Source organism: Onychostoma macrolepis, chromosome 06, assembly GCF_012432095.1.
Source record: "Onychostoma macrolepis isolate SWU-2019 chromosome 06, ASM1243209v1, whole genome shotgun sequence".
In the NCBI taxonomy this organism is placed as follows: Eukaryota; Metazoa; Chordata; class Actinopteri; order Cypriniformes; family Cyprinidae; genus Onychostoma; species Onychostoma macrolepis.
The window spans coordinates 33,404,909-33,432,761 of record NC_081160.1 but is presented as its reverse complement, the minus strand read 5'-3'; the positions used below and the strand labels follow the sequence as shown (position 1 = coordinate 33,432,761).

At 38.1% G+C, this 27,853-nt stretch overlaps 4 protein-coding genes across 4 annotated transcripts in view; 3 read left to right on the top strand and 1 right to left on the bottom strand.

Moving 5' to 3' along the window:
* Positions 1–2,605: 2,605 nt before the first annotated feature.
* prelid3b (PRELI domain containing 3) lies at positions 2,606–11,435 on the top strand. Its single transcript, XM_058779842.1, has 6 exons — positions 2,606–2,792; positions 4,797–4,965; positions 8,000–8,089; positions 8,439–8,509; positions 8,617–8,719; positions 10,116–11,435. The coding sequence occupies exons 1-6, from the start codon at positions 2,761–2,763 to the stop codon at positions 10,230–10,232; spliced, it is 582 nt and encodes a 193-aa protein (XP_058635825.1). The 5' UTR covers positions 2,606–2,760; the 3' UTR covers positions 10,233–11,435.
* An 805-nt stretch (positions 11,436–12,240) lies between these two features.
* aurka (aurora kinase A) lies at positions 12,241–18,735 on the top strand. Its single transcript, XM_058780137.1, has 9 exons — positions 12,241–12,455; positions 12,805–12,873; positions 13,767–13,998; positions 14,089–14,122; positions 14,900–15,091; positions 15,879–16,017; positions 16,115–16,263; positions 17,289–17,463; positions 18,271–18,735. Exons 2-9 carry the CDS (start codon positions 12,808–12,810, stop codon positions 18,439–18,441), a joined length of 1,158 nt encoding a protein of 385 aa, XP_058636120.1. The 5' UTR covers positions 12,241–12,455; positions 12,805–12,807; the 3' UTR covers positions 18,442–18,735.
* Positions 18,736–18,945: 210 nt separating this feature from the next.
* Positions 18,946–27,853, top strand: part of ppp1r16b (protein phosphatase 1, regulatory subunit 16B) — a 114,987-nt gene continuing 106,079 nt past the window's right edge. The window contains exon 1 of the mRNA XM_058780134.1: positions 18,946–19,227. The gene's annotated coding sequence lies outside the window, so the exon portion shown is untranslated. The remainder of the gene's footprint in view (positions 19,228–27,853) is intronic.
* slc32a1 (solute carrier family 32 member 1) lies at positions 20,597–25,300 on the bottom strand. The gene is given in 3 exon segments (XM_058780136.1): positions 20,597–23,217; positions 24,293–24,438; positions 24,441–25,300. Coding segments are annotated over 3 exon segments (1,590 nt in total). The 5' UTR covers positions 24,697–25,300; the 3' UTR covers positions 20,597–22,029.

The window sequence follows — 27,853 nt, the reverse complement described above, 5'->3', positions numbered from 1 at the left end:
TTTAGTATATTAATTAAGTATTAAAAAAAGTCACATCCATCCAGTAGCTATTTGTCTTGAGTAACTAATGTCCTGTTGCCAGTAGTTTTTGTCCGGTATTTTTTATATTAATATTTATAAATAATATATAATACTGAAGCTGCTATTTTTTAAAAGACATAATTGTTATTATAGTTATTATAACCTGATACAAACACAGATTACTGTATATACTGTAGACATGGACTAGAAAAGCATTCAATCTCATTATCAGCAGAGGGCGCCTGATTCTCACTAATGAAAATAATCAAGACTCAGAATCCCATCACAGTGTTTTTCATCTGTTTACACACAAAATCTTTCCTTGTCACAGTTTCTGAAAGCTGACACTCAAACAGCAGAAACACACACCGAATCTGCAAAACCACACACTAATTATCAGCCTTTGACTTTCATAAAACACAACACACAGTTCTCTACGTAACACACACAAATCTAACAGGAATTAATATTAAGGCAAAGGTGTTTGCAAATGTTTGCTTTTGAGATGTGTTTGTGATATTTTGAATGCAGTTCTTCATTTTGCAAGAGATGTGAGGCATTTTGCATTTTGTGTGCAATTCTTGGATTTGTGTGTAAAGTTTTGAAAAAAAGAGGCAAAGATTTGAAAATGTGTGAAAGCAGCTGAAAAAAACTGTAAAACAGAACCTGGTTTTCTGAAGATGTCTATTTGATCATATTGAACCTAGACAGTGTTAAAAAGTTTTTAAAGACCGTTGTTAAAGAGTTTCCACTTTATAATATTTATAATAAGACATATCAAATCCAGTCTTGTTTCAAAGGGCGATGATCATTTATAAAATGACTATAAATGATGATGATGACTATAAAATGATAAACTTGTCTATTTGAATTAGGGATTTTGCTGAATGGTGTTTTGGTGATTTTTCTGAAATATTCTGATTATAAAGTGAGTTGGAGCATCTAAATAGCAGCTGCTGTGTTATTTGGCACATTCGGTGGTGTTTGAGAGGTCAGATGTGAATGAAAAAAAAAGTGCTGACCGTGTGTGATGATGTGTAATGCTTCATTTCAAAGGCTGTTTGACTCATAAACTGAGCTCATGTCTACAGCAGACCGACTTTATGAGTCTAATCAGTGATTATGAAATGTGATGTGCAAATGTGACAGTGTCACAGTCAGAGCATCGGGATATATAACTAAACCAAAAAATATAACTCCCAACACAAGACATAAGCTTGGCATGTGCTCATTGTGTGCCGTATGTATGTCACATGCTGCTGGTTTATTTTTGTTCACCAGCTAGTCAAAGGTCTGGAAACAGACTAAATTTAAGTCTCTTGTGAACTTAAAAACCTTTTGGTCTAAAAGCTCCCGGTGAAACTCTTAACCCTCATGTTGTGTTCTGGTTATTTTGATCTGCTTTTCTTTGTCCTGGTAATGCCAATTAATGTTTATCACATCGGACTGAAACTTACTGACGTTGCTCATAACAACTTCCAAAAAACATTTGATAATTTCTGTAGTTTTTTGGGATTTTCCCCCACTTTGTTACACTTGTGTTGTTCCTGTTCAAAAATGACCAGTCTACAAAATTGCATATTAATCTCTCATTATGCCATATTATCACCAAATATTGGATTCAATCTTTTTGTCGGCTTGTTTTCCTACTATTAGCAAAGGTTTTTTTTCTTTTTCTTTTTGGAGCTGATTAATCGTACGCCTCATTGATCTGATCTCATGTGCCTCAGTTTTTGAGTGAAAAAAGCATTATTTGTGGATAATTATGTCAATAATCACTGAAAAACTGAGGAGCATGAGCTCAGATCAACCAATCAGCTCCAAAAAGAAATACAAAACCTGTGCTAATTAAAAGAAAATGAGAAAATGAAAAAAAATGAATCCAATATTTGGTGATAATACAGTACAATCAGAGATTTACAAGCAGTTTTTTACTACAAAAGTTTTCAAATGCATTTTTTAAAGGATATTTTATTTTTAAGAGTATACACACACACACACATATATATATATTAGTGCTGTCAAAGGATTAATCGCATCCAAAATAAAAGTTTTTGTTTGCATAATATATGTGTTCTGTGTATATTTATTATGTGTATATAAATACACACACATACAGTATATATTTTAAAACTATTTACATGTATTTACATGTCTATATTTATATTCATATAATTTATATTTATAAATAAATATATTTAATATATAAACATAACCTATTTTTCTGAAATATATACATGCATGTGTGTATTTATATATACATAATAAATATACACAGCACACATACAAATATCATGTAAACAAAAACTTTTATTTTGAATGCGATTAATCGTTTGACAGCGCTAATATATATATTTTACATTTACATTTATTCATTTAGCAGACGCACTTACTAAAAGTGACCTTCTCATGTCACGTGATGAATGAATGACCTCCTTCAAGTGTGTGGTCCGCGTAACCTTGATCAGCATTACACCTGTACAGTATGTGCGACAGAAATCATGTCATGTTCCCGAATGAACTTTAATTGCTGTTCCATACATAAGAAGCACATTCTGCGGGCGGGAGGTTTTTCCATTCAGAGCGCTCGTCTCTGATTGGTCGGAGCGCGTCCTGCGCTGGTGCGTGCGTCACCGGTGGGCGGGGCCTGAGCGGCAGTGTTCTCGAACAAACGGCGGAAGCGGCGCGGTGTCACCCTGCAGCCCTCGCGCATTAAACATCTATAAAACAGCAAGAACCATGAAGATCTGGACGTCAGAACACGTTTTCAAGTGAGTGAAGGTGTTATTTGTCGTGTTATTGCGGTGGAGTGATCGTGTGAGCGCGTGAGCGCGTCTGAGGGAGTTTAACGTTACACGAGGCGCCAAAGCGGCTAACGGCTTCCTGTCAACTTATTAAAAACAGTCTTTTTTAACATTCACTTTATTTTTATGGGTCTAGTGATATAACTTCAGAGTACCAAAAGTGTTGGTAAATGTAAAAGTTGATTTAACGTTAATAACTTCAGTATGCTATTGTAGTCAGAATCTACAGTCAATGTCTTTCATCGAAACAACTGATGACTAGCAGCTAAAGATGATTAGCTGTACTGCAGACTGCAGCCAGACACTCAGTGTGTGCTAAATGCAGTAAGTTCGATGAACAGTTGTGAAGTAAGCTACTAACCGGTTAGTTACGCAATCTAGCCGCTATGTCCTTGGCAGCTGAATGATAATGCGGTTCGACTTTACAGACTTGGATTGTGTTTTCAGTTTTTGTTAAATAAGGATTAGATTTAATCAGTTTTATTCTTAATTGTTCTTCGGAAGCGTCAGTATTAGTTGTTTTGGGTTTCAGTGGGTCAGCAGGACATGCGATTAACTTCCCTGCTGGTTAGTTAGTGTGCTGTCACATCTGTGGTGGACATTGGCTGATGAAATAGCCGAGTTACAGATGTTCAGGTGAATCCGTGACCTTTGAACCCACGTGTGTGGATCCAGTCTTGTGCCGCTCGTTGCACAACTCTCCTTGACCTTTCCTCTACATGGCTTACGCCATGCGTCACGCGTCATGTGACCGCTGACGGTCTCCCAGGCAACCATTCATATGAGCCGAAGCCGCCAGACGCTTCCTATTAAAGCGGTTCGTGCTGTTTCCAAATACTTTTAGTACACAAAATCGCATAATTGATTAATAATAAACACTATACACGTACAGTAAATAACATGAAATATATTATGTCATATTCATTAAGCAACGGTGACTTTGTTGTTTCTAGTCAAAAATCTCTTGCTGTGCTATATTACCAAAAATTGGATTTAATCTTTTTATCAGTGTTTTCTTGCAATCAGCACAGGTTTTATGTTAATTTTTGGAGCTGGTTGATGATAGAGTTAATGCTTCTCAGTTTCTGACTGCCAAACGTATTATTTGTGGATAATTTTGGCAATATTTACTCAAAAACTGAAGTTTGAGTTCACATCAATGAGGCCAATGATCAGTCAGCTCCAAAAAAGAAACACAAAACCTGTGCTGATTGAAAGAAAACACGTTGATAAAAACATTAAATTGAATATTTGGTATTGATTTAGTATAACACAAAATGTATATGCAATTTTAGCAAATTGGTAATTTTTGATTAGGAACACCATGATTGAGGGAAAAAATCCCTAAAAAACAGTTTTGTGAAGCCTGTGTGAGCAAAGTCAGCAAGATTTAGTCTGATTTGATAGCAATAACTAACATTTTCAGGAAAAAGAAATGACCAGAACACAACATAAGGGTCAAATCAAGGTGTCCTTTAAGATTGCACACAGAATATTTCCTATGAAAGATACTTTGGACATGATTTTATATCAGTTTCATTTGGATGTAGAACACAGTTGTGCATTTTTAATGTTAAAAGCAGACTATTATTAGTTTTTAAGGTCTTTTTGACGTAATTTTAGTTCTTTCAAACTCTTTCACTGTGCGTTTCTTAAAGAAGTGTCTCTGTGGTTGTGAATCCAGCAGATGTTGATCGGTCATCAAATCTCTCCCGGTTTCTGATGTGTCAGTGAATGAACGGCTGGTGATGTCCCGTGCTCACATTGCAGATGTAACGTGGCTCATGATGGCTTTAACTGCAGTCGCTCCTCAGCGATCGTGTTACGATTATGCACAGATGCATGCGGATGTATTATGTAACAGTCTCACTGTCATATATTGCGCTGGCTTCAGCTCTAATTAAAGACCCTGAATGTTCACTGTGTTTTAGGCTCCAGCAGTACTAAAGTTTGCATTTGTGTCTCTCGCAGCCATCCATGGGAAACCGTGACCAAAGCTGCCATGCAGAAGTACCCAAACCCCATGAACCCCAGCGTGTTTGGCGTGGACGTGTTGGACCGTAACGTGGACCAGCAGGGACGGCTGCACAGCAAGCGGCTTCTCAGCACCGAGTGGGGCCTGCCATCCATCGTTAGATCGGTACTGACTCCTGCTTTTCTTCTAGATAACAGACTAATCTGTAGCGATGCACTGAATGTTCAGCAACTGAAATTAATAAAATTGAGTAAGCGAAAAGACTGAATAAATTGTACCAAACAATAAAGTGACGCAATCAAATAGAGGTGTGCACTAATGCAGCAAACATGTCGGCAGGGTGAAAGTATTTAAAACTGTCAGAGAAAGATGCAAAAATCACAGACACCGAGAGACTGTTTAGTCATGCATCGCATGTCTCTGATGAGAAGAGGAAGGGGTGGTTGTTCCTGGTTACTGTATGATGATTGAAATCGTGAAATGGCCTCAAACGATTAGTAAATAAACTGTAGAACGTTATGTCTTCTAATACACACACGAATTGCATGCATTGAAACAGCGCTGCACGAGCTCGAGGGGCTATCTGCTCGTTAGCCAGGGTTCAAAGTCCAAAGCGTGAGAAAAGTCTGAAACTGTTACTCGTCAGCTGCTCAGTACCATTTTGATGCATTTTTAAAATAAAATGAGAAAAGTAAGACAATAATAATAATTACAACAGCTCTATTAATACATTTATTATAACACATGTGCATATTTTCTAAAGTTTTAAAAGAATTCTCTTCTGCTCAGCAAGGCTGCATTTATTTGTATGGTACAAAATGCATAACTGATTCGAGAAGGGGTCTCAAAAAAGATTATTTTACTAGCTTATTAATTTTAAGTTAAATTGTGCTTTGTTGGTATAGTGTCTGCTAGGGTTGGGTATCGTTTACATTTTATCGATACCGGTATTTATCGATACTGTTATCGATACTATTTGCTGCAAAGAGATATGATGTGAAAAGTTGTTGAAAATTTCAAGTTATTTTATTACTGCAGAACTTTAGCAACTGTATTAAAGGTCTTCAGTCAGGAGCAGTGAGTTATTTTTCTCTTTGTGTTCTATTTTATTAACATTAAAGGAATAGTTCACCCATTAATGAAAATTGTGTCATTTATTCACTCTCAAGTTGTTTTAAACCTGAATGAGTTTTTCTTCTGTTAAACATAAAGGTTATTTTGAAGAATGTGGGAAACCAAACAGTTGATGGTCCCTAGTGACTTCCGTATTTATTTATTTTTTCCTGCTATCAAAGTCAGTGGGGACCAGCAACTATTTGGTTACCCACATTCTTCAAAATATCTTCTTTTGTGTTCAGGACAAGAATAAAAATTAATACAGGTTTGGTACAACATGACAGTGAGTAAATAAAGAATTACATTTTTGGGTGAACTATCCCTTTAATGACAGTCGGCACGGCAGCATGTTTAGTTCTGTCCCTTTAATGTTACATGTTTTTTTGACAGTATTAGCTTAATCAGACGATAACCAAGTAATCATGTGCTGTTTGACCGGCCTTTTAGTGTACACGCCAGTGAAATGTTAAACTGTCAAGGCTTTAAAGCATGCGCAAAATAATGTACTTTTGTGATGTTGTGTTGTGATGTAGATGTTTTGTTTTGTTAGTAAATGTTTCATTATATTACTGGTGTTGCCTCCTTTGTTCACTATTACACTACTGCATATATTGCATCTGACAGTCGCTTAGTTTTGTAATGTGAGCCCACACCTTCGAACGCTTCACTCCGCACACGAGCACGGATAACACACACACGTCTAGCAAACATCAACCACATCATTCAGTGAAGAAAAGTTACAAGCAACAGCTTCTAATTCGTCCTTAACATTGAAGTATACGGAGATAAAACAACGCAAGTGTTGATAACAGTATTGTTTGTCCTGAAGCTTATTGGTAGTCCGGTATTCTTTGAAAATTTAAAGAAAACAGTAAAAAGCACATTATGTAATGGTGAAAAAAATTGGCAAAATATATGGGGAAAAAATGTGAAAAACCTTGTTCAATGTTTCATTTTGTTCAGCTTCGGCCAAGAATTTTCATTTTGGTGCATCCCTAATAATCTGTTTGTTTGCATGCTTCATGGAATTAAAGCATGATCTCGAAAGCATAAGAAGCTCTCTGTAGCTCATTGTTCTCGTCACGTTTGGTGGAAACCATCAGGATAAATCCTGAATGAACTCTGACTTCAGTCCTGCCGGTTTGGGATGTTCTCATCCCAGCTGTGGGAAGACTTCAGCGATTCCTGACCTGATTTATAGTGCATGTAACCTCAGTTCTTCAGTGTGCTGGTCTCTGACCTGATTGAACGTTATATCGGTCTGGTTAGTCCTCAGAACATGTCGTCCTGGTGTCTTGTTTCTGAATGAAGTGTCCCGCTGTGACGTGAGTCTGAATGTGACCTGTGCCTGTCATCCTTGACCTGAAACACTTTCATTCTGCTCAAGGACCGGCCGAGGTTATTATTAAGCCAGAACCTTCGGGTATGATTCCTAGAGCTGGAGTCAGTTTGTTTTTACTTAGTACTTCACTAACTCGGCAATAATGAGGAACGATGAAAGTCCAGTTCATGAGATTTTGAATTCCAGGCCTTCAAGTTTATTTATTTAGCGCTGTCCACAGTACATGTTGCTTCAAAGCAGCTTTATAGAAAATGCATGTTTCGGTGTTACAAACACTCTTTAAGTGACAAATGAAGTGTGTTTCTGATCATTTTACAGGTGAACTGCATTCAGCTCTTTGAGTTTCCTATAATAGACTGAAGATTTAGATTGTTTGCTATAATTAGTCTTTGAAAGTGAATCACCCACACATTATGATTACGAATGAATGTTTGTGTGTTTTAAAGAATCAAACCCGACTGGCCTTTGAATGAGATCTGAACCATGTTCACATGATGGGAGTAATGTTCTGTAAATGGAGTCAGGACTAGTATAGGTCAAGGTAATGGTAGAGTGTTGTTGGGTTAATTATAGTTGATCTTGTTCTGTTCTGAGTTCTGGATTATTACGCTGACTGAAACTAACGCCAAAACAGAACGTGGCTTTAAATCACTGTGTATCTGTGAAGCTCTGTTGGTGTGTATTTATGCTGGTTATTAATGAATGATTTATTCATCAAGCTGCTGTCTTGTTTCTCCACAGATAATTGGGAACACGCGGACATGTACGTACATCCAGGAGCACTCCGTAGTCGATCCCAAAGAGAAAACCTTTGAGCTTCAGTCCACTAATGTAAGTGATATCATTTATTATGAGGTACACGTGCTTTAACCATATCAGTGCATGACATTCATCATCTGAGTCAGTCTGACAGGGCGTCTCTGTTTCTCAGTGCATCTTCTCTCTCACATCCCTGTTCTTCATCCTCAGGCCCCTTTCTGTAGCACTATAGGCTTTATAAAGCGAGAGCATTGAGATTGTGTGACTGAATGTCATCTGGAATGAGACGAGGCCTGTCTGTGCATAATAGAGTTGCGTAATAGAGTTGCATTCTAGGAAGGGTGTTGGTTTCTGTTATGGTTATAAACAACATACTCTAAAAATGTGTCATAGCCATCATGCTCTGCTTTTCTCACCGTAGATCACCTTCACTAACATGGTGTCTGTGGACGAGCGGCTCATTTACCGACCACATCCAGAGGACCCGGAAAAGTACGATTCCTTGTGGTTTCTGATCTGAATGTGTTATGAGTTTGAGGTTCTCTGTGTGTTGCTGTTGTATGTGGTGTAATGTTGCGTATCCGCTGTTGTTCCTGCAGGACCATGCTCACCCAGGAGGCCATCATCTCTGTGAAGGGCATCAGTCTCAGCAGCTATCTGGAGGGAATCATGGCCTCCACCATCTCCACCAATGCAGGAAAGGTCAGCAAACCAAAACACACTTCTCCAATCATTAGCTATGTTTCCATCCAAAGATGCAAATTTAAACTTATGCGCAAAACTGGAATTTTACATAAAACAATTGCAAAAGTCAGCCTTTTCAGAATGACCAAAACAACCTTTCAGATGCTGTGACCGAGATCGGTCCGCTGGTTAGTCAGGTTATCCCATCCCAGGTGGGAAAGTCATGTGACTTTTTTTGATGCTCATGGTGGAATTTATTCGGTAATTGTGTTTCCATCGTAGTTTATGCACATTTTTTTAATATCGGATAAAGTTTATCCTACTCAATTGTGCGCATACATTTTTTGTTTTTTATGCACATTTTTAGAATTTATGTGCATCTTGGTGTTTCCACTTAGCGTTTTTTTTTTTTTAATGCACTATTATATATTAAAAAAATAGGTGGAGGGAAACGGCTATATTGACAGTTCTGCCCAAAACTTTAGAAGATGAAGGATAAATTTGTAAAAAAAAAAAAAAAATTGAATTTCACATCAAGAGGTGTAATGTCTCCAATAAATCATAAAACAGAAAACCTGGACACGCCAGAGAAGGTTCTAGGCCTCAAAGTCATGCACATTTCTACAGTGAATATGCATTTTCTTTCTTTTCTAGTTTTTCTTGGCACTAAATTGTTTCATCAGCTTCATTTCTCAGTGCTCAATCAAGATTTGTATTTTATATTTTAAAATATTTAATATAAAGCCAATGTATATGACATCACACTATTTAATTTTTAAGATAATAAGAATGCAGAATTGATCATAATTTTCACATAAAATTTACTAAATTGGAAACAATTTGAAAATTTATGAAAATTTAAATTGATAACCATAAATGATAAAACAATCATTTATACTTTAAATGGAAACTGATTCTCTAATTCTATTGCAATATTTTCCACAAATAAAGACAAAAATCTGGTAGTAATCTGATAAATCTGTGTGCAGTGGAAATATATATAATTTTTTTTTTTTTTTTTTTTAATAAAACAAGGTTATTACAAATAATAGAGATACTTTTTCCATTTACTTAGGTCAAATAATTTATTTGACAAAACTGTTAAACTGAGACTAAACTAATGAAGACTCTAATATGCTCAGCTGCTAGCTTTCTCAGCACTGTCAAAATAAAAGTCCTACACATTGTCAAAACAAAAACTTAAAGAAAAACTACTTTAATTAAAAAAAAAAAAAAATGTAATATTGGGTGATATATCTCATACCCACTAGTTACGTGACTCGATTGTTTCAGTTCCTTTCAAATGGTTCACAAATTGGTCAAAATGAATGAATTCAAACAACTGGACCAATATTGGATGTTCATTGGTTAAAAAGATGATCTGCCCAGTCTGATTGTGAATGTCCATCTGCAGGGTCGTGAGGCGATGGAGTGGGTGATCAGACGTCTGAACACAGAGATCGAGGAGCTGGCCATCACAGCCAGAGGAACCCTGAGGACGCCCATGGCTGCGGCCGTCACTGAGAAATGACCGCTCCTGAGCCGCGCACCTTCCTCTCTGTCGCCGCGCTTCTCTACGCACCCTTCTCCAATGGTGGAAGTTCATTCTCAGCGTCCTGCGGATTCAAGCGTCTACATTAGAGGCTGACGGGGACGTCCAGCGGCGGAGAGACGGTCGACAAACACTCAAACCTAGTTTTAATGAATCAGTATAACGAGACCCATGCTCTCTGATGCGATGATGGAAGAGGAACGTATGCCAAACCATTCAGCTCTGTTACACGCGACTCTTACGGTCAGAGAGCGCAGATGTTGGATGCTTCACCAGCACTTATACACTTGAAAACTGTTAGGAATATTATAACTTATTTTTATTATTACTATTATACTAGTAACACTTAAATCCAAGCATCAAGGAAGGGAACAAACTAATCCAGACTAGATTTGGAGGACCATCGCGGATGTTCACTGGATTCTTCAGAAAACCAGTCAGACGCCGAGCACTGAAGAGATGATGGTGTATGAAACGACAGAATGAATTATCATCATCATCATCAAGAATATTCTGTATGATGTTAAATATCTCCTTCACTTAGTAGTGAACATACGTGCACTTGCTGTGACTGTAAATGGGGTGTTGGATCCAGATGTGAAATGTGTGTGTGATGATGGGAAACATCAGAAGAGGGTGAAATACATTCTATTTATTTATTTATATTTTGTAGGTTTATGTTATTTCATGCATCCATAAATCACAGCTTCATTATCTTCATCGTCAGCGATGGGGAAACGGTACAATGAATGAATACCAATCCGATGTATTTATTGAATGTGACAGTGAAGATGGTTTGTGGATGTGATTGCTTCAGCACAGAAACCTGTCCAGCATTTACAGACGCTTGTGTTCTTCCTTCTCGATTGAAATGGCATTGAAGATCTTCTCTATGTTTGGTTTACTTCAGTTTAAATATTATGACGAACTAAAATAAAGCGACTGCATTAAAACAGCTTATTTATACTGAATGTAAATGTTTGTTACTGGCATATTAAGTATTAAATCAAATAAAGCAACTTGGTGCAAAGGTTGAAATAATTTAGGAATGAATTAAATGTCTGTAGTGTTTTAGAGTTGCTCGGTACTGACGAAACGAGACGATCTCTTCATCATTTGTTCTCCAAATGCAGCCAAAGCTGTTTACAAATGCTGAAATAAACTAACGTTCATACTAAACAATGGCTCGTGTTGCTTTGTTTATAATGGTGCCCGAATATGGTTAAAGACGGTTTAACAAGATTGAGATTAATTATGAGATGTGATGTTTGAAGAAACTGAGAGCAAATATTAGTTGGTTCTGGTCAAACTAATTTTTGTCATATTTCTTACCATTTAGGAGAATTTAGAAAATGGCCAGATAGAAAAAATGAGAGAAAAAACAGGTGGAGTTGAGAGATTTGTGGGTTGATTTAATAAATAAAAGCATCATTGATGACAGAATAATAATAATAAAAAACACCCAGTTTCTTTCAGTAAAGACAAAGCATCTGATCTAAATAATTCTAATTAAAAGATAGTAAAAAAGCCATTTAAGCTCATCTTATTCTCTCATTTATATTTTTGTTTTAACATTTTTTTAATCTATTTTTTAATTGAAAAAAAAAAAAAACTTTTGAAATCTCCAAAAAAGTGGAAATTTAAATATTTATTTTTAAATGTAATATATTTGAATACAATACAATATAATGGATATAATGTAACTTTTTTTTTGTTGTTGTTGCTCGTCCCTAAATCTAGTTTGATTTTGTCCCTCGTTATTAAACAATCTGATCTGATGGTTGCTTAATATAGACTTTTATGTGTGTGGTGATCTTTCGCGCCACCTGCTGGTCATTTCCGCTCTACAACGATGCGTTTTCCCGGCTTCTCTTGCGCAGCCCTTGCGTCACATGACGAATTCTCCAACAACCAATAGGATTCAAGTTTACTGCTCCATCTGACCAATCAAAAATCAGATAATATTTAAAGGTATTTAAAAGTGGGATATTTGAAATTAAACAGGCCAGACTCGCAGCGGCTGAGGAGAGCAGCGTCATCCTCTTTAGGAACAAAAGTGTACATTTTAATGATTTTTCTCAGTTAAATACCACACACGGCTGGTTTAGCGAATGGTAACAGGTTATTAACACGGCGAGGGGGAAATCATCGCGTTTCTGTCGGATTTGAGGAGGATTTTTCGCGTGGAATCGGCTGAAGGAGGTAAGTTAACGTTATTAGCGCTGCTTCATCACGACGACGAGAAGACGCTTCTGAGTTTATTTATTATTGACGGATTCATTTCTTTAAAGGTTTTAATCTGAAAAAGTTCGTTGTTTTACATAGATTCATGTTATCAACGTGTTTTGATGGAAACGTTAGTTTGTAAGTCATCTGAACGGGTGCCGTCGTGTGTTAGGCCTCAATCTGCCCCGAGCTTTATTATCGTTGTTTTTTTTTTTGTTCTTTATTGGACTGAATCTTGTCTTAATTTACTTACTCTTCCATTATGTGACTGAGGTTGTGATGCGTTCCTTGTATTTAATCAAATAATGTCATTGTTTAAACTCAGATTATGGAAACCGCTGCAAGAACCAAATCAAGCAAAGACCTGAAGATCCAGCGAACTGATAATGAGAAGGTATTCGAGAGAAACTGTATATTATGAACTTTTGTCTATTCTCAGCAAGTTAGCATATTGTTTGTTTATATACGTTTTGCAATCGTCTATCAACCAAAAATCATAATTTGAATATTTAAACTTACTCTAAATGATTTCCTGTACCTTCACAAAGTAGTTTTCATCTGTTCTCTATGCAGTTACATATAGGCGACGCTACATTTCATGTTCAGATCTCTATTTATTTACTAGAAAGTAAAGAGTGAGCTGTTATTGAGCAGATGCCTCTGAAGAGTTCATTTGCTTTTTATTTTTTAAGTCTTGTATTTATTTACAAGGCAGTTTGAATGACACAAAATTGCAGAAAAAAACGTAGAAATACAATTACATTTTTGATGCAGTGAAACTTTATTGTATGCATGTAGTAACACTTTAGGATATACACGTGTGTGTGTATATATATATATATATATATATATATATATATATATAACACTTTTTTTTTTGCCATTATCTAGCAATAAAAATCATTATTGGAGTCTCTTTCCTTTTAAACAGTTGCTTTTTAGCTCTTTTTTTGTTTGTTTTCTCGTTCTCTTCATCTGGTTTTTCAGGAGCATTTCACTTTAAGATGTTTTTTTTTTTTTTTTGCTGTTTGATCTCAGTTAAAGTGGAGTTTGTATTAATGCTCCTAGGTTTCCTATTTCTATTTGTTCTCTATATGCATTTAGTTTTAGGCAGCGCTGAGTCTCATGTTCAGATCTGTATTTTACTAAGAAGGTAAATAGTGCATTGTCATAGCAGATCCTCTTGTCCAGAGTTATTTATAATATAATTATTACACTGACTAATTTTTTAGAAACACTCATGCATGTATCTGTTTTTGACATGTGTGATGTGTTCATGTTGTGCAGGTTTCTGCTGGCGGACCCAAGAGAGTTCCGGTGACCCAGAGCGGTCAGAAGCCTGTGGTGACACGTGTTCTCAGCACGACTCCGGGGCCACAGCGCGTCCCGCGCCCCGCAAATCAGCAGAAACCCCTCGGACTCCCGGTTTCTGTGAAGACCATGTGTCCAGGCGATCAGAACATCAATCCAGATCAACTCAAAACAGCCACACAGACCAAACAGCAGGACAAACTTCAGCGTAAGTATCACTTCTGCGGATACGTCTGATCTTATAACATTACCTCACATTGAGAACGTTATGATATATATTTTTTTTGTTGCTTTCCAGAAACTCCTTCCACTGGAACATCCAATACTGCCAAGTAAGTCATGTACAATTTATACATTTTATGTTCTGTGACTACATTAAGTTTTTACATTTTTATGGGCAGTTGTCACCTCAAAGCCATTTTAAGACATGGGAGAGAAATATTTTGGTCACTACAGGCAAAGATTGTACAGAAGTTTGTGGTTTTGGTCCATTTTTGCTTCCATAACCTTTCAGACTAGTGGAAACTACACCTAGGTTTTTAAAAAAAAAAAAAAAAAATCTATTTGCATTCTTAGATTGTAATTATGGCGCATATCTTTTTAAAGGGTGTTTTTTTTTTTTTTTTTTTTCTCTCCCTCTTACTTACACCAAACTTAAGTTTTGTTCCTCTCTATATTCTGAAGGTTTGTTCATATCATTTACATGGATTTATACAATTTGTTCCTAACATGGTGAAAATGTTTGTCTATTGACAGTATTTTGTGATCTATGGATAAAAATATAATTATGAACCTGGGTTTATCCTATGTTCTGGAAATGTGTGCATATTTAATTGGATAAGACCTCAGTTGCGAATTTAAACATCTCAGAAAATACAAAAAATATTTGCTATTTTTATTGTAATTAATCAACTCTGTAAGTATGATATCAATTAGTTGATTTGTTTGGTTTTTTTTTTTAATGATTTTTATATTCCTGAGTGTTTTTCAAATGGCTCATGGACATGCAGTCTAATGATTATCTGGAAAGACTTGTATTTTCTGCCCCTGTTTAATGCTGCAGTGCTCAGAATCAGTCGACGGCATGACAGTCTGTGTCTGTTCTCTAGGAAAGCATGGAGTTTAGAGAATTTCGACATCGGCCGAGCTCTGGGCAAAGGCAAGTTTGGAAGTGTATATCTGGCCAGGGAACGTCAGACCAAGTTCATCCTGGCGCTCAAAGTTCTGTTCAAAAAGCAGCTGGAGAAAGCTGGAGTGGAGCATCAGCTGCGGAGGGAGGTGGAGATACAGTCACATCTCAGGTAGAAGTCCGGAGTCATTAGACTCGTTTCTCATTAAATAAAATCTGGGAGCATTTGCAAACTTCAGCGCTGAGTAGAGTTGGGTCTCGAGAACTGCTTCGAATGGACAAATGCGCACAAAATTGTCAAATCCTCGTAAACAGTCAGTGTTTTGGTTTTTATTTTATTTTTTTTCTTAAGTGAATGTAAACAGTTGAGAGACTCTTTTGTAACACTGCATTCAGTCTTAACGTGACTGCAGCCTAATAAACCTGTTCCCGTTTGTGACATTAATCAAAGAACTGAATTTATAACACTGAATAATTTTAAAAGTGCTAGTTAAAGTCACACAAATTACTGTGTGTTACTTAAGGATTTTTTTTTCTTCCTCATAAATCAAATGTAAAACACTGCATAGTTTTCTTTTTATATATAAATTTCTGTACCTGAACTGTTTGGTTGTATTTAGTTGTGCTATTGCTAATTCACTTATTTGTTCTTATTTTATCACCAGCTGTGCATTTGTTTTTAATTCAAGTCTTAGTTATTTTTTTACACTTAAAATACCAAAGCAAAAGTAACTAAATGTTTTTAAGGCTGCTGATGTTTGTTCATGGTATTCAGCTGCAACAATGTTTTACAAATGATAGAATAAATATCTGATTTCATTTCTTATACTTTATTGAAATCAAAACTGGGAATTAAGAGAATCAGAATCGCTAAAATGTAAGTGATCCCCACCCTAGCGCTGGAACCCATGCATTTGTAAATTAAGATGTGTTGTGAAGTATTTACCGTCTCCTTTCAGACATCCCAATATCCTGCGTCTTTATGGTTACTTCCACGACACGGCGCGCGTCTATCTCATCCTGGAGTTCGCTCCTAAAGGAGAGCTGTATGGCGAGCTCCAGCGCTGTGGGACCTTTGATGACCAGCGAAGTGCCACGGTGAGAAACCACTGTCTGCTCCGGTTTCATAGCTCATGATTAACGTATGAAGACCGATAACGTCTCATAATAATGTGTGTATACGGTCTGCTTGCAGTATATAATGGAGCTTGCAGATGCGCTGAACTACTGTCACTCCAAGAACGTGATTCATAGAGACATTAAACCTGAAAATCTGCTTCTGGGGTCCAATGGTGAACTGAAGATCGCAGACTTTGGCTGGTCTGTCCACACACCCTCCTCCAGGTCAGCCTTCTGCTTGCATAAGCAGTGTAATCAAATTTTGTGCATATTGTCACAGTTTCATTAACTGTTAAAGTGCCGTAGTGTTGTGGGGCGATATGCTTAATTGTCACATCGTCAGCCTGTGAGATCGCTGATGCACGATTTGTGACCCGTGCTGGCAAAATGAGATGCAATTCGGGTTTTCCCAAAAATTAGTTCATTAAGTCCTTGTCTAGCAATCCCAATGCTCCAAAATAGTAATGAAACATCTCAAATATACTTTTTTGAGAGTACTATTTTTCTCTGCTCACTACTTGTGCTGCTGCTGACTGATATGAATCGCATGATGACACACTATACACAGAATTACAGTATTTAGGAAATCTATTCATGCAGACATGATCTGTTATGTCTTAAGAAACTGTTGGAGAAAGCATCTGATGTGTAACATTTATATTAGGTCTTACTATAAGGCCGTCTGTCTTAATGTTAATCTAACAAAAGAAAAGATCGCTACTCTTGATTTGAACTGAACTGCTTTTGTAGTTTCAATAATCAATATCTGTAATGAACACACTTGAAGTGATTTTTACATTTAATTATTTGTTTTCTTTCTTGGATGCTTTTGTTTAGATGTAAAATGAAAAAAGGAATGCACTAGGCCTATTTGTTTATTTTTAATAACCGATTAAAATAAAAAATGGCTATATTGTGATTAGTAATTAATATTAAGAAAGGAGGTGGAGGAAACAATGCAACGTTGCTTGATTTTTGCTTTGGTCTTTTAATGGAGAATGTGAAAGAATTCAGTTTTTGAAAATTTGCTCATTTTGCCAGCACAGGTCACATTATCGTGCTTATTTACTTAGTTTCATTTCATTAGAAAGTATTACTAGCCTTTATTATTATTATTAATCGTCTTGCTATAGTCAAAGGCATCAGCCACAGGCGTTATCTCTATCATGATACTATCGTCTATCAGCACAACCCTAAAGTGCAGCTCATTGTGTGTGTGTGTGTATCATGCATCTGTTGCTGTCTATCAGGAGGTCGACGCTGTGTGGCACACTGGACTACCTTCCTCCAGAGATGATTGAGGGCAAAACGCACGATGAGAAGGTGGATCTGTGGAGTCTTGGAGTGCTCTGCTATGAGTTTCTGGTTGGCCGTCCACCTTTTGAAACGAAGAGCCATGAAGAGACGTACCGCAAGATTTCTAGAGTAAGTGAGATGCTCAGAAACTCTTACTAGCTTTGCACAGGTGATCGGCAATGAAAAGATAAAGATCCTTTTTGCAAGAGTCTTTCTCCTTGCACATACTGCTCATTACTGTTTAAGACACTGAAAATGGTAATCTGTTCAAATGAATTGGGTTTAGTTGCTCTTCAGGTTAGAATTGTTAGGTTATAGATCTACATCTACAAAAATAACTTCTATAAATTCATGTAGGACTTGTTTTTTTTTCCCGCTTTTTACACTTCGGCTAATATGCAGTATTGTGGTAACACTTCACTGTAAAATTAATTTAATTCATTAACTCAATGTTTAACAGCTGTTATTAATCTGGGAATTAATTTAGAAATGCACTGTTCTTCATTGATCTATATAATTTTGAATGTATTAAATGAACTATTTAAATGTTACCATGTTAACTAGGTTAGTATATGCTGTAAAAGTATTAAATCATGATGCCTAATGTGATAAACGGAACCTAAAGCGTTACTAATGTAATTTATTATTGTGTCCTCTATCACTGATGAACAGGGCTGCATTAGAGGAAATTGAGCGATCTGAGGCTCTTGTTGATTAATTTCATAAACGCATAATTCAAATTTGTGCTCTATTAATATATGAATGTTCTGCGTTTGTGCTGTTGAGATCAGCGGACACTTCTCTTTAGACTGAGATACCTGCAAGTGTGCGACGTTATTTTGAACCTCTGTTTTATGTAGATGATCTTCAGTCTGTCTGATGTAAATGTCTCTAATTTGTGTATTATATATATCTTATGTTTTACTTTCTCTCCAGGTTGAGTTTACGTACCCTGCTCATGTGAGCGAGGGCAGCAGAGACCTGATCAACCGATTGCTCAAACACAACCCCATGCACCGTCTCCCTATCCAGGGTGTCATGGTGCACCCGTGGGTGCTGGAGAACTCCTCTAAGAAACCAACCACGCAGACTGCAGCCGACAACTAGGACCCAGTCCGTTCTTCAGACCTGAACTTGCGGAACAAAACAGACTGTGTCAGTAACTCCTCTTACTGATCTCTTCTGCCACTCTTGGGCATGACTCGATGCTTTGTATGTCGTTTTTACGTGTTGTGGTGTTCACATGCTACAATTTACATGCATTTGTAAATATGTAATTAAGCCACATTGTAAAGATTTAACCATTGATTGAAACAATAAATATTCTTTTAATATTACTTGGAAGGATCTCAAATAGAACTTTTAATGTATTTCAATTTTGTGCATGGGAATAAATTCCTTTAAGATAAAACAATGAGTTACTTTTCTTTGTTAAAATGCTTAGATTTCAAGCTCTGAATGCGGTTTGCTCTGTTATCAGCAGGTTCTGTCGTGGTGTTGCTAAACTGGTTTTATCTCTCACTTTTACTGCAAGGACCGGTCTATATCTGACACATGAACTGGTTTAAAACAGAACAATTTACAAAGAAGCGGTGTTTTGCTGAAGGCGATTTTTTTTATTGCAGTGTTTATTTCGATCAAATCTCATTGGCGCTTTCGCATATTCAAATTTCGCGCCTCAAGAAGTGACGGTTGACGCTCCTAAATTTGAAAATGCAGGCCTGAGGCTTGAGCGCTGATTCTTTGTGAATACCTTCTAATTTGCTTTATTTAATAGTGGTTATTTTTAAAGTTTGATAGGCTTTGTTCAGTGGAAACCGCATTCAGGACATTCTGCTAATCATTTCTCGCAACGGAGTTACTGGAGAACCGTCATACGGGTTTGGAGCGACGGTGAGTAAATACGGTTCTGTCGTTTGCAAACAGTTTTTAACAAAATGTCATTCTAATCTCTGGCGGTTTTAGACACGGTTTACACATCACCGCAGTCCATATGCAAAAAGCGGTCTTGTACACTTCAGTAAAAGTAGGATCTTAATGTCAATTCAGCTTCAGAAAGCGATTCTCTTTGTGAGCTCCAAGTTCAAGCAGACAAGTGTGTGGAAAAACTCAAACGGTGTCAGCTATTGTTGTGATGTACTTTTCTAATCCTATAACACGTTAAATGTGTTTATATACAGCGCACTCGTCTCGTTTTGGCAGTATTTCATGAAGCCACCAGATGGCGCTGCAGCCTCAGTTTCTCAAGCGTTTCGTGGTCCATTAATGAGAAAATGGCTCCTCTGGCTGAACTCGATTTCCCACAATCCAACACGACCGACATTTGCCACAATTCTCCACTTGCGTAGTTAAAATAGAAATTTCTACTCTGATCTTCTCCTTAGACTATGACGGTGCAATAGTGTCATGCAGAATTATTTTTTGCCGATAAAAAAAATCTAAATTATTTTTATTTTTTAGTGAATAATCTTTTGAAATGTCTCTTATGTATGTTTTATTTATGTATTCTTGTAGAATTTAAGTGTAGAACCGTTTTGATGTGTTTTTTTTTGTCTTGAGTTATGCTGTGTTCAAGCGCGTGCATGCAAGCAACCATATGCGAATGCGCATCTTTGTATTTTATTTCTTTCTTTCATATTAGCCTCAGTAACTGAGAAACAGTCCGTCCAGATGTCTGAGCGTGAGCTCGCATGTTTACCTGCGGAATCAGAGCCGAGAGCAGAAATCTGTCCCGCATTTTCTGCATGAGTTCACTTCATTCTGTTGCGCCTTATGAAACAGAAATGACAAGTTGCATTTATCATTTGCATTACAATTTATTTAAACGTACAGTCCATTTGAAGACTGAAATAATTTATGAATCCATAGGACGACATGTAATGCATTTATTAGCTGCGGCCGTTATTTCTCTCGTTGTAAAACTGAATTAAAGCTGTCTGTTTTTTCAGCTGTAATTGTGATAAGCAGTATGTGCGCAGTCAAATGCAATGCATCAAATAAGGCTTTTATTTTTCTATTCCGCAAATTCAGGAATTATCAGAAAGTATAAATCTTGAATTATATATTCTGCCTATAATATGTGAACCCATAAGATGTGGATGTACAGTCTTTACATGCGCATTTGGAATAAATCTCTGAGAGGGGGACTCAACTGATTTATTGTTTTGCAGATTTATTCTGTTTTGAAGGGAAAAGATGCACGTGTTTCATTTTTTCCATATCACACAAAACCAAAAAAAAAAAAAAAACATTTGTACAATATAATTTCACGCGTTTCTTTATTCTTCAATATATTCATTTTCACGATATATGATAACGATTTTGTGATATACATTCCATCTTTTAAACCACAATAACACAACACATACGGTTTTATAACATTTCCACAGCACCCATTGGATTGCACAAAATGAAAAAAATGTCTTATGCAAGTCCCTTGATTTCGAATATTGAATCAGACTTGATTTCGATCCAACGACGCTATAATAAATCTCACCGAGGGGAACATGAACGTTATTAATTGTTTAAAATTACAACATTTGATATCCGACAAACAACGCAATGCTCAAAGTCGAAATTTAGCGATTTGATTTGGTGGGATGTTTTAATACCTTCCATAATTTCTTCTGGGATTTCCGAGTGATTTTCGTTTTCCTCTTCATTATCTTCAGCTTCAGCGACTCTTTCTTGTTCGTTATTCGATGTCTTGTAAAAATACGAGTCTCTTTGTATGATTTCTGTCAGAGAGCATTGAAACGCAGCGCAATCCTCATGTGTGAATAAAACCCTCGTTTTCTTCTGAATATCTCTAATACTGCATGGACATCATACGATCAAAATGCATAGTTAAAGTACTTCTATTCACCGTCCAGTATGCTGCCTTTATTATTATTTTCTATCTTGCCCTCTCCGATTTGGTTCAGTAAATGCAAACGATAATAATTAAGACTTAGGCTATACGTGTCCTCAGATCGAATTAAGGAAAATCCATCAATTTATTTATTTTATAAACGTACTCTATTGTGTTTATTGCCACGGTGTTAGTCCCTTGTAATTAACTGGTTGTTTTTTGTTCTTAGTCGTGTATATTGCAGGAGATTTGCTCTCTCACAGCATTGCTTCGCTCAGCTGAATGTCTTGCACTCAAATGAAATGATTCCCGTGGAGTCGGGCCAAATCAAAGCTGAAATAAATTCCCTTGTAAACCATTTTCTCGCTTAACAACAAAAATATGGGTAGGTTTGCTCTGGTGTCTATTTGTGTAACGCGCTGCTGTCCAAGGCATTTCTCATGTGGATGCGTAAAGAATCGCTGATTTATTGTGTGTTCAGGTCAGATTTGAATGAACCTGCACTCTTAAAAATAAAGGTTCTTTATTGGCATCAATGGTTCTATGAAGAACCTTGAACATCCATGGAACCTTTCAAATGCAGAAAAGGTTCTTTAGATTTTTAAAATGATCTTCAAAATGGTTATTTTAGGAACTGTTCACTGAAAGGTTCTTTGGGGAGCCAAAAACAGTTCTTCTGCAAAAACACCCTTTTGGAACCTTTTATTTTTAAGAGCGGCATGGGTTAAAAGCTTTTTAATTATTATTATTATTTTTTTTTTCTGGGGAAACTTATCGGTTTGGTTATCAATATGTGGGATGTGTAACACTTATCACCAAACTACCACCACTCATCGTTTTCCAGACTAATCGACCAGGTTGTATTTGTACGCCTCGATGAGGCCCTCGACGGAATGGATGAAGCCAGAAATACTGCATATACCCCCGATCACGAATATGGCGACGTCGAAGAAGACCTGATGCCACAAGAGCTTTCTCCACAACAACTTGAGATGAAATAAGCTGGGGAGGAGAAAGCACAAACCCGCGCCTGTCAAGCTTCCCGTCAGACCCATGAGGAGTGCAAAGTGCGGCACATAAATAGCCATAAGCATAGTGAACACAACTAGTGCGCAGCGGAGCGAAAGACCCCACGATTTGAGACGCCCGTCGCCCCCGTAGCAATCCGGAAAAAACGCACGCCCACCGTCTTGGAAGAAAGACTTTTCCAGGACATCCACGGCAGCAAAGAATGGCAGCGGGTATGAAAGCAGCGCCTTGGACACCAAGAAGAGGTTAACGACGGCTCTGATGCTGGACGGCAGGTTGTCGGTGATCACCTCCTTGGTTTCGTCGGCCCACGTCAAATAAGCCACCAAGGCAAACAGGCCTTTGAGGATGCAGGCAGCGATGTGAGTCCAGTTCATCATGCAGTGGAACTCGCTGGGCTTCTGCATGTTCCCCTCCAGCGAAGGCAGGAAGATCTGCGAGGTGTAGCTGAAGACGATGATGCCGATGGAGATGGGGAACTTCTTGACGTCGATGTAGAACTTCACCTTGTCCCAGGCCCAGTCTCGCGCCCTGGAAAGACAGTACGCGATCACTAGGATGTTGATGATGAAGTGCGCGATGGTGCAGAGCAAGCTGAACTTGGACACGGCTTTGAGGTTCTTGAGGAAGGCGCAAGGCAGAAGAGCGGCGGTGGCGATGATGGCCCAAGACCTCTGGGACACGGGGAGGTTGGGGAAGCTGTTGTACATCAGGTTTCCGCTCACCACCACATATAAAATGCAGGTCATCACCAGCTCGATGATTTGGGCTACGTTGACGACGTGGCCTCCCAGCGAGGGGAAGCGCGGCGCGCAGCATGCGTTGGCAATATCCACATACGAGTCTCTCACTCGTACCAGCTGGCCGTCTTCGTTTTCTTCGTAGAGGCAAGAGATGAGGATTTTCCCCGTGTAGCAGCACACGACTGCAGCGAATATAATGAGGAACAGTCCGAGATATCCTCCGTGGAGAATGGCGTAGGGTAACCCGAGAACAAACATGCCCTGGGGAGATAAGCAGAGCATGGCTTTACACAACAGAACGCGGCTTGTTTTTTATGCTCACACTGTAATTCACTATGCAATGCCCCATGCATTCTGTTCTATTCCATTGTATTTCTATGCACTGTGCGGTTATACCCACACTCTTAAAAATAAAAATTCGCTTCACAGCCATAAAAGAACCATTTTTGGTTCCACAAAGAACCATTTCTTTATAATCTGAAGAACCTTCCTTCACCACAAAGAACCTTTTGTGAAACAGAAAGGTTCTTGAGATGTTATGGGACCATTTAGACAAAAAAGGTTCTTCTTTGGCATCGTGAAGCACCTTTATTTTTAAGAGTGCATTTTGGACGTTTTTGTTCTTTTTCGGATTTGGCAAGTTCTGCGCCATCATCAGCTTCTACATTCACTGCAGGTGTTGTGATGGAGCATTAGGAATGCAGCTAAATTCAGTCCGGACATTCCATTTGCTGCGAGCAAAGTCACGCTCACCTCATTGTGTCGTCATCATCAGGATGAATCGAATAGGCAGGGAGTCACGTCACGGACGTCACTTTTGATATTAAGAGCTTGAACTGCGCACGATTAATTTTCATCGTTTGAATATGCATTTTTTGGCATTATCCAAAACATATTTTTAAGTTCTTTTTTTTTTAACCATCGTTTTGTAGAATGCATACATTTTGGAACGGATGTTTTTAATCGTAACATGTAAAAGGCGCATTATGCTCTCCAGTTTTACGCACGTCGAAAAAAGACGGAATTGCTCATGCAAACCCCACAAAATGCCAGTATACAAATGCATAATGAATGGACTGCTTGAATGCTGTTTTATAAAGCTCAACTCGTTGATCAAGGTCCCTTAATATCAATCGGACCCCCCGTGACACGACATCAGCACAAGAAAAATCTACGCCATTAATGAAACGTTTTGACTCACAGAGGACTAACCCTTTTAAGAACGTGTATATATATAGCAAACAGTTTTCACGTAACATTTCCATATCATCAATACTAAAAACTTTAGAATGTTATTTTTTGATATGCATCGCCATGACGCGTAATGCCTCCTCACCTGGATCGCATTGGTCACGTTCCATCCTGCCTCCCAAGCAGTAATTCTTGGCTTGTCCGGGTTGATTTCGGAGCATAATCCGCCGTCTTTGGATGCTGAGGGCGGCGGACCCGTTCCATCCCTCTGGTAATGGCTGTCCCCTTCGACGGCCCCTCGCCCCCCGTTTCCCCGCCGCCCTCTCCACCACCCATTTCCTCGTTTTTAAGGATGTCCATTTGAAGCCCCTGCCTGTGGTCATAGTCCAGATCATCGCAGGCGGCGAAGCCCAGACCCTCTTCATCGGTGGCGGCCTGGAAGCCCAGTTTGGCGAACATCCCACTCACCTTCGCCTGCGACTTATTGGTGACCGTGGTGGCCGCGTTGGACAGCTTGTTAGAGATCTTGCTTCTAATTAACGTGGCCATGATTGCTCTCCTAAATGAGACTGGTGTTAAAATTCCTCTTCAGATGTTTTTCTAGCTATATCGAATTTAGAGTGCGACCGGAGTTCTTTGTCTGCGCATCGACGGAGCGAGAAGATCGTGGTGACGCGTGTTCGTTATCTCCAGCTCTGCCTGGTGTTTTTGCTAATTCCGTGGTTCATGTCACTTTCAGACGTAGATGATGCCTGGCACCTGCATCCTGTTCGCCCGCTCCTCTCTCTTTTTTTTCTGGCCGGACTCTGATGCGCGCTTGTGTCCGGTGCGTAAAGGAGAACGCTCGCGGTTTTGCGCGGCTTTTCCGTTCTCTGTATTTGTGGCACAGCGTCGACTCCTGCGTTTCGGTGGCCGTCGCTGATGCCAATGCGGTACACGGGAGCTCGGGGGTGTTGAGAGAGAGGCACGTGTCACCGTCAGCCTGCCAATGCTAAGAGTCTCGCGCGTCTCCGGTTCCCAGTGCGCGCGCTACTCCGCACCGACAAAAAAAACGGGTAAAGATTTGCTGCATTTCTAGGGGAGGTGCTTGCAGGACCCCATCCTCCTCTCCACTCTCATTATGCCCAATATGCTTGGTCACAACACCCAATGGCATCCGGGGTCTCATAGTGTTGCATAACTTTACGTATATATAAACGTCTCCACACATCGTACTAGGTCTTACATGGACACTAAAAGTGTTCTTGAAGTATTCTTCTTGTGTTTTTCTGTCGCATTTTGAAATCTACAGTTTTTCATTGCTTCAGATGAAGGTTTAGAACTCATTTTCAACAAGAGGAACCGTGCCACCCTCGAGTTGGTGTTGGAATACTCTTTTGAGCGGATTTAAAACCTGCTTCCATTCGACAAGGGAACGAGCAAGAAATACGGCGCTGATTTGAATTAGATTTTACTGATTTTGATTTTCGGTCGACTTTACAGCTATTAAGTTATCTTAAATTTTGCGTTTTAATTTGTAAAAAAAAAATAGCAAGGATGTTTCTCATGGATTATTTGTCACGGTGCAGAAATATTGCGCATTGGGCTGTTAATCTGCATCATGTTCTCGGACTCTTTTTTTTAAAGTGAATGAAGATGATTTTGAAAAGTTAGGCCTATTAAGCGATAGAAAAAAGTATCTTTTTCTCTGATGGAATTTTTCTTTCATCTGCTCTCGCATGTATTCATCATATTCATGTGTAGGCTACTTTATGAAAGCGCAGTTCTGATCGATCTGTGTGGATTCCTATAAACAAGCGGACGCTTTATAAAATCATTTAGGCCTATGAGCACATTACACATTACATCGTTTGGATCGAATTATTCATTATAAAATACTGTGAAATACCATAAAATCCTCGGTTCTTTAAAATATGCGCTGTATTAACGTTTCGTGTTTTCATTCTTGAAAGAAATTCATTCTAAATCAGTATCAAGACAATGACACTCGTGCATTAAAGAAATAAACCAAGGACTTTTTTTCCTTTTTTTTTTTTTAAATAAATGTTGGTCTGATTACATATATATTAGATGTCATGTCCTGCCATGCTAAAATGTAAACGAATAATCAAAACTTTATTGTATTTTCTAAAAAAATAAAAGTTCTGTTGAAATAAATAAATTCTACAAAACGATTTTATAGAATATTATTAAACTTTATCCGGATATTGTAGTAGGTTATGTTAACGGTTATGTTGAAATTATGTAAATGTGTAATTATTTAGAACGTTGGCTGTGAAAAAAAGAAACACTTTGAGAAATTCGGAAAACGGACAGTTTTACTGAATCTAAATGTTTTATTAACAGGCTATTACTCTAGGTAAAAATATCATTTAATTCCGTGAATGTGATGCTAATTTTGGTCAGGGGTTTCCAATGAACGTCGTTTCACTATAAATGTATTTCTAATTTATTTTATGCTTCACTATGTAGGCTACACACTAGGCTATATATAGAATTCGTGTTGCCCTGTATTCGCCGTATCTAATCTCTCATATCAGTGATTGCCTTTCCCCCGGAGATGTTCTTCATCCCGCAGGCTGTGCTCGGCCTCGGTTTCCCGGTGGGAGCGGAAGGGTTAATCGGAGCGGCGTTATCAGGCGATTCACAGCTGCGACAATACAATCAGGACAAGAACAGACGCACACGGGCTATATTCAGCGCGTTTGAGATAAATTCCGCAAAAAAAAAATATATATATGTATATATATATATGAAGAGTTCAGATGCAAAAGCCTCTAACTGCCATTTGAAATTTTCTTCTAAAATGAGCATTTTTCTCAGGCTCTCATCATGTGTAGGTTCAGTAATTTAACTTTAATGGCAATGAATGGGTTCAGTGAAAAAAATGCTCATTTTAGAAGAAAATTCCAGATGGCACTTTTGCATCTGAACTCTTCATATATAAAAAATATAAAATTTAATTATGGGGAGAAACAATAGTAACAATAAGAGTGAGCATGAGAATTATAATAGCTGCCAACTTTGTAGCAATATGGTGATGACTTATTCCAGTCAAATTCATATTTTGCAATAAAAATAGTACTATAATGAAATATAATATAATATATACCTTCATTCAGTTTAATGGAACTAACGACTATAGTTAGCCAATGATGGTTTTGGAAAACGCATCCCTGAATAATTATGTTGTCCACATTCTTTGCACGGAGCCCGTGTGTTGTAAAGCTTCTCAGGATCTGTTAAGTCACTGTTCTCCAGTGTGAAAAAGCATCAGATTGATTTCCTCACCTCCACAGCCACTATTATCTGGCGCCATGTTTCCCATCATTCCCATTCTGCTCTTGCTTTCACTGTGGCTCAGTTATGTGTGTTTTCACTGGTGAAATTCAAAGACAAAGCATGTGATTCTCAGGAACTCATGTGTATTTTGGCATAGTGAATGTGATGGCACGTCATTTTGACATCCTCTCCGCTTCTCATGCAGTTTATTACCCTTCAGAAAAATCATAGAGGGCAATAAGAGGTCAGGATGCTTCTCCCAGGAGTCTCTCCTCACATGATCCTCAATCTGTCCCCCGGGACACTGATCCAGGATCAGTCAGGTGTGTTGCACTGCTGTCTTTGTCAATGATTCAATGTTATCTCGCTCCGCAAGGTGATCTGAAGCTACTGTTGAAGAGCAGCAGTGTCATGATTCTGTCTG